This window comes from Lathyrus oleraceus, chromosome 5 (assembly GCF_024323335.1).
Source record: "Lathyrus oleraceus cultivar Zhongwan6 chromosome 5, CAAS_Psat_ZW6_1.0, whole genome shotgun sequence".
NCBI lineage: Eukaryota > Viridiplantae > Streptophyta > Magnoliopsida > Fabales > Fabaceae > Lathyrus > Lathyrus oleraceus.
Window position 1 is genome coordinate 395,554,582 of NC_066583.1, and position 6,744 is coordinate 395,561,325.

Here is a 6,744-nt window from a genome sequence, read left to right on the forward strand (position 1 = left end):
GGAATCCACCAAGTCTTGACGACATGCTTAAAAGCTTTACAACCCTCAACATTATGTCCGGGGGCACTAGAATGGAACTCACACTTAGCATTCTCATCATAGTTGGCAGGCCTCTGATCTGGTTTTACCGGAGCCAACGTCCTTAGCTGAACCAACCCAAGATCCTTCAACTTCTTCAATAGAAAGGCATACGTCATGGGTGGCCTATCAAACTGGGTTTGTTGCGTCTGGTAAAGTATCTGTGCGGACGAGCTACGTGCAGAGGAATGATTCGGCGTGTGCGAGCAATGATTCCTAAGTCAATCAAACATGTTAGAAACTGACACCTGCAAAACAGAAGACAGGTTATTATGACTCACGCATGAATGCAATGTCTACCGTATGAGGAACATTCTGTTCTTTGATTCTGGCTTCATCGAGACGGATAATAATTTGACAATAACATTCTGACATCAGGATGTCTCTCAACCAGAATCTCAATCGAGAATGTATCCTGAGTATGGATAGACATGAGTTAGATACGAATGAATGCAAAATGGAATGATGCAGATGCATGAATGCAAATCACAATGCCATCCTCCAAGTCATCTGAACATCAACTGTACGGACATTCCAGTCTCTGGACTGATCACAACCATCTGAGGGACTGAGTAACCATAAATCCAACTCGGGAGTTCCAAAATAAACGGAACCGGAGGATACGTCACCATCATCATAGGTGAATCACTGACCATCTGGACAAGCAACCCCAAATTCAACCTGGGGATCCGAAATAAACGGAACCTGCTGATAAACACCACAGACAGAACTCCGGCGTGTCAGAAATAAATATCCATAAATCCGACTTAACCAAAGTCACCATCACAGAATCACCGACAGAACCTGTATCTGTAAGAATCAAACCCTCCCCTCACAGGTGAATTCTAATAAGGTCATCCTAAGGCGGATAATGGTCTCGACAATCGGACAAGATACTCAACGGGTTTGCCCTTTCGGGTGTGTCGTGCAGCTCTCATAAGATTGTCTAAACCAAAAATCCGAGAAAGAAAGGTCACCGAAGTCAACAACTCAAAAGTGGTAACCCAACCAAAGTGGAATAACTCCACCCGGAAGGACTCTCTCAAAAGAACCTCGTCAGGCTGTGGTATGTCACGTCTCCTCAATATGTTAATACCACATGTGAGGAAACATGAGACCACGCTAATCCTAGGTGTATACTCGGGCCTAGGTTTTAGCCCCACTCAGAACACCCCCCCCAAATCAGAGGAACCAACCTGTCCAGAATCCAGCACAATGATAATATGATGCATGCAAACACATATGCAAATATATACAATCACAACATAATAATCACAAATGCAATAAATAAAACCGTAAAAGCAACCAAAACTACTCTAAGGAGCGCTAGGATTGACTCGCTTAGGGAAGATGGACCAGCAAGAGGTCAACTTCTAGTCTCCCCAGCAGAGTCGCCAGCTGTCGCTCCCCAGGATTTCCCGAATCCAGGTACAAACACGAAAAAGAGCGGCGAGGAAAAAAAAACAGTAGAGTCGCCAGCTATGTACTTTTATCCTAAGAGGAGGGGAATGTAGTACTGCATAACCAGGAGAGAACGGATAAAACAAAGTCTCGAACCAAAGAAAACTGAGTAAGGGGGCCAGTTACGTGAAGGGAAGGTTATCGCACCCCTTCACGTGTGTGGTACTCCACAGGATCCACGTTTGCTATTTATCTCTAAAGTGTGTATAAAAATCCTATATGCAATGCAAAAGAGAGAAAATCAAAGTAGGGAAAATAAAGAGTTATTGCTCGCACATGCCCTACCCTGCTGCATATGTATCTCAAGAAGGATTGAGAATCAGAGCACCGTAGCTCGGCTAACCTTTTTTTGTTGTGTTGGTTTTGTGTGTGTGCATCACCCTTATTCCCGACTTAGGGATTTTGTTTGCGTGACAACTATTAGGCTCGAGTCTGATTCTCCCTATTAGTTTGTTGTTTTCTCCCCTGTTAAGGGGAACTACGTCGCCCTGATTCTCATACCAGATGAGATACGTAGGCAGGAGATTGAGCGAGATCTCTCCGGGCACCCTTTTGTTTTTCTTTTCTTTGTTGTGTGTGTGCCCACCCTTCATGCTGTTTCCTTGTGTGTTTGTTTGTTTGGAGTTGGATGTAAGTCCACGTATTGACATTCTGTTTCCTTGTTGGTTTTTGTTTGGAGTCGGATATAAGTCCATGTATTGGCATTCTGTTTCCTTTTGTTTGTTTTGTCAGGAGTTGGGTGTAAGTCCATGTATTGGCATTCCGTTTCCTGTTGCGTGTTTCTCTTGACGTCTCAGCGTCCCGTTTCGGTGTTTTGTTTCGGCGTGCGTTAGCCGAGCTACGAGTGCTCTGATTCTTCCTCTGGATAGAGAAGATACGTAGGCATAGGATGCGATGTCTTAGCGAGCATGTTCCCCATTTCCCCGAACTACGTCGACTCCGATGTTTGTTTCTGACAAACTATGTAGGCCCAGGATGCGACATCCTGCCGAGTCCACTTCCTCCGTCTCTTTCACCTGTTTTATCATTCCAGTTTGTGCAGTTTTTTGAGCAGTTTATTAGCAACCTTTTCCTATTCTTTTGAGCGTGGATCCCGTCGAGTACGGAGGACGTGAGGGGTGCTAATACCTTCCCCTTGCGTAACCGACTCTCGTACCTTGCAATCTCTGGTTATAAGACCATCCCTTTCCCTTTCTTAGGTTAGTACTGCGCTCCCTTTCCGTCAGAGGATGAATAACATCGGTGGCGGCTCTGTCTTTTTCCCGCCGGTTGTTTTTCGCATTGCGACAACCTCCATATGCTTTTCAAGCATGTCAACAAAAATGGAAGTCATGCATCTTTGAAATGTGGCTGGCACATTACATAACCTAAATGGCATTCTTCTATAAGCAAAAATACCATAGGGGCATGTAAAAGTTGTCTTCTCTTGATCTTCTGGTGCAACCGCTATCTGATTATATCCAGAGCAGCCATCCAGGAAACAATAGTAGTCATGACCAGCCAACCTTTCCAACATCTGATCGATGAATGGTAAAGGAAAGTGATCCTTTCTTGTCGCCAAATTCAACCTTCTGTAATTGATGCAAACACGCCACCCCGTGACTGTCCTTGTAGGGTGCAACTCATTTTTCTCATTCTTTATCATGGTAGTCCCTCATTTCTTTAAAACCACATGAACAGGACTTACCCAAGAGCTATCGAATATGGGATAAATTAACCATGTATCTAATAGTTTAACAACCTCTTTCCTAACCACTTCCTTCATTGCGGGATTTAGTCTTCTTTGGGGTTGCACCACTGGTTTATGACCATCCTCCATGAGAATTTTATGCATACATACCGTAGGACTAATCCACTTCAAGTCTTCTATTGCCCATCCCATTGCACTTTTGTGCTTCTTCAGAACCTTGACGAGCTTGTCTTCTCGGGAACCTTCTAAATTAGAGCTTATAATAGTCGGGCATCTCCTTTCAGAATCTAGAAAAACATACTTGAGATTTTCAGGAAGTTGTTTCAGTTCAGCCACTTTCTTGGTCTTATCTTTCTTTTCCTCCAACTGAGGTTCCCTCAAGTTTTCCCACCGGAGTGATCGAGATCCTTTAAAGGGTGGTTGTGTTTCCATCATATCTAACACTCCCCTCTCCTTTTCATCAACTTCTTGACTGTCTTCAGAAATTGATAGACTTAGAACTCTCTCCAAGGGCAATTTTGGTTCACCTAAAGGATTTTCTTGCAGAACCACTTGATCAATCACCTCTATGTGTTGACTGGTGGCCGCATCATCTTTGTATCTCATGGTGCTTCGCACATCAATTTTTAACTCTTCATCGTAAACTTTTAGAGTCATGGTGCCTTCTTCTATATCTATCAAACATCTCCGTGTCTCCAAAAATGGTCTACCAAGAATGAGCGGTATCTCTTCATCTTCCGGCATTTCTAAGATGACAAAGTCCACCGGAAACACAAACTTATCAATCTTCACAAGAACATCTTCCACTACTCCATAGGGTCTCTTTACAGAGTGGTCATCAAATTGAAGTGTCATTCTGGTATCTTGCACTTTTCCGATCCCCAACCTCTTGTAAATGGATAACGGTATGAGACTCACACTTGCCCCCAGGTCTATAAGGGCCTTTTTAAAAGATCTATCCCCAATAGTACAAGGGATAGTCACTGAGCCTCGATCTTTCTTCTTCACCGGAATCTTCATACCCTACAAAATTGCACTACAAGTTTCGGTTAGTACAATCGGGTCAGTATCGATGCTCCTCTTCTTTGAAATAATATCCTTCATAAATTTGGCATAAGAGGGCATTTGTTCAAGTGCCTCCAAGAACGAAATGTTAATCTCAAGCTTTTTGAACATCTCTAATAATTTCTCGAAGTTCTTCTCATGTTGCGCTTTCTGCTTATTTCTTGTGGGAAAAGGGAGTTTGACAACTGGCTTTGGTTCACTAACTTTTTCGTTAACCACCAGTTTAGGCACCACCACCTCTTCACTCACAACCTCATTTTCTTTTATTTCCAACTCAACTTCAAGCAATTGGTCTTCTTGGTCGTCATCTTTCTCTGGGACTTCTTTCGATTTTCCACTCCTTGTGGTTACATCACTCACATTATTATGCTCTCTTGGATTTGTAACTGTAGCACTAGGTAATGCACCCGGTGCTTGAGAACCCGCGAGTTGTTGAGCAATCTGACTCATTTGCACTTCCAGATTTTTTATCAAAGCACCAGTGTTTCTTAGATTACTTCTAGTCTCCTCTTGAAATTGGGAACTTTGAGCCGCCATTTTTTCAATGGACATTTCCCAATCTGCTTTTCTTGGTACTTGTTGTTGAAACTGTTGTTGGGGTTGTTGAAACTGCTGCTGGTACGGTTATTGATGTTGTGGTCGATACTGTTGTTGTGGTTGACTTTGATATTGATTGGGCGCTTGCTTCTGAACATTTCCTTACTGGTCCTTCCAGGAGAAATTTGGATGATTTTTCCATCCAGGATTATATGCATTTGAGTAAGGGTTGTTCTACTTCAGAAAATTAATCTCTTCTACCGGTTGTGCAGTTGCCACACAATGCATGGCGAAGTGAGGTCCCCCACAAATTTCACAACTAACCGCTTGAATTGGTTGAATCGGTTGAACTTGTGCCACTGTTTGAGTGTCCAGAGCCATTTTCTCGAGTCTTCGCTCTACTTCAGCTATTATTTGATCTTCCATCTTCACAACTTGATTTACTAGCTTAAGATCAATGATACCTTCAAGTTGACTTACACTGCGGTCATAGAGCTTCAGATGCTCATTTGCTGCAATGGCTTCGATGATTTTCTTTATTCCAATGGCTTTTGTAAAATTTGTTGAGCCACGGGCAATCATGTCTATGAGTTGCTTAGTTTTCATTCTAAGGCCATTCACAACATTTTGCATCTGTTCAGTTGCATCCATGTTATGAGTAGGACATGCAACCAACAATCGCTTGAACCTCTTGTAAGCGTCTCCGAGTGACTCTCCTTCCTTCTATTTGAAATTAACTATGTCATATCTCTTACGGATATAAACAGAAGCAGGGAAGTACTCATTCAAAAATGTCGTCTCCATTTGTTGCCAAGCTGTAATGCTTCCCGCGGGTAAAGAGTAAAACCACTCTTCGGCATTTTTCGATAATGTAAACGGAAACGTCACCAACTTTTTAGCTTCTTCTGAGTGTCCCTCAATTTTCAACGATGTCTTCATGGTCAGAAATCTTTGTAAATGCTTGTTGGCATCTTCATTGATTTTTCCGGAGAACGGTCTCCTCTCGAGTTGACGAATCGTTGAAGGGTGTAGCTAAAAATAATCAACATTCACCAGTTGGTTTACTATTGTTAACCTTTCAGTTTGCGCATTTGCACCTCCATAGTCACCCAAAAGTCTTTCCACGGGAGGTGGAGCTTCAGCCATGGTTTCAGATACGGTGTCGGAGACTTCCGAATAAACTGAAACAACTTCTTCTTTTTCAGACTCAGAAACAATGAGGGTCGCTTCTGATAGTTCCAGTCTAGCTTTTCGGCGTCTTGCATGCAATAATCTTTTTGGTTCTGCGTCAAAACAAAATTCAGCTGAGGCCTTACCTCGCATACAAAGATTAGACAATTATTAGAATTTATAAAACGAAACAATAGTACAGAGAAATAAAATTTTGGTTGTAGAGCAACAAAATTTCAATTGAATTATTATTCAACTTATACTTTGGAAGTCCTCGGCAACGGCGCCAAAAACTTGATCGGTAAAATAGCAAGTGTACTATTTGCATCGATGTAGTAATAAAATGGGAGTTATCCCGAGTATCGATCTCGAGGACTGCGTATTAAGTACAAACCTTTTCAATAACTCAATTGAGCAAAATATCAAAGGGGTTTTTTTGGTTGTTTCCGAAATGATAATTACGAGAATAAATTACACAAAGCGTATAAAAAATCTTTTAATCGATATAAGAAAGCATGCTAGGGCAAGATATATGAATTGCTTTGTACTACACTACTTCCATATTATATAATATCTACGTTGCAATTATTCAGCGCCGATTCTCAAGAATTGTTTTCTCTAATTCCTTAGCCGAAAACCATTAACAGTAATTTTCCATCCTAATTCCTTAGCTATACAAAATGACATTAAGAAATACTCAATTGTAACAAGAATTTACGGCTACAACGGTTTGATCCTTATTC

At 41.8% G+C, this 6,744-nt stretch overlaps 1 protein-coding gene across 1 annotated transcript; it reads right to left on the reverse strand.

Annotated features, from left to right (window-relative positions):
- Positions 1–3,170: 3,170 nt before the first annotated feature.
- On the reverse strand, positions 3,171–4,249 carry LOC127080968 (uncharacterized). The gene is made up of 2 exons (XM_051021252.1): positions 3,380–4,249; positions 3,171–3,233 (listed from the first exon to the last, which is right to left on the reverse strand). The coding sequence occupies exons 1-2, from the start codon at positions 4,247–4,249 to the stop codon at positions 3,171–3,173; spliced, it is 933 nt and encodes a 310-aa protein (XP_050877209.1).
- Between the last annotated feature and the right edge of the window lie 2,495 nt (positions 4,250–6,744).

What these genes read in the sequence shown, in the direction of transcription:
- LOC127080968 (XM_051021252.1), bottom strand. Translation starts at nt 4,249, where the DNA reads ATGAAGATTCCGGTGAAGAAGAAAGATCGAGGCTCAGTGACTATCCCT. An exon ending in TGAAGTGGATTAGTCCTACG is followed by an intron (nt 3,234 to 3,379) that starts GTATGTATGCAT and finishes CATATTCGATAG; the next exon opens with CTCTTGGGTAAGTCCTGTTC.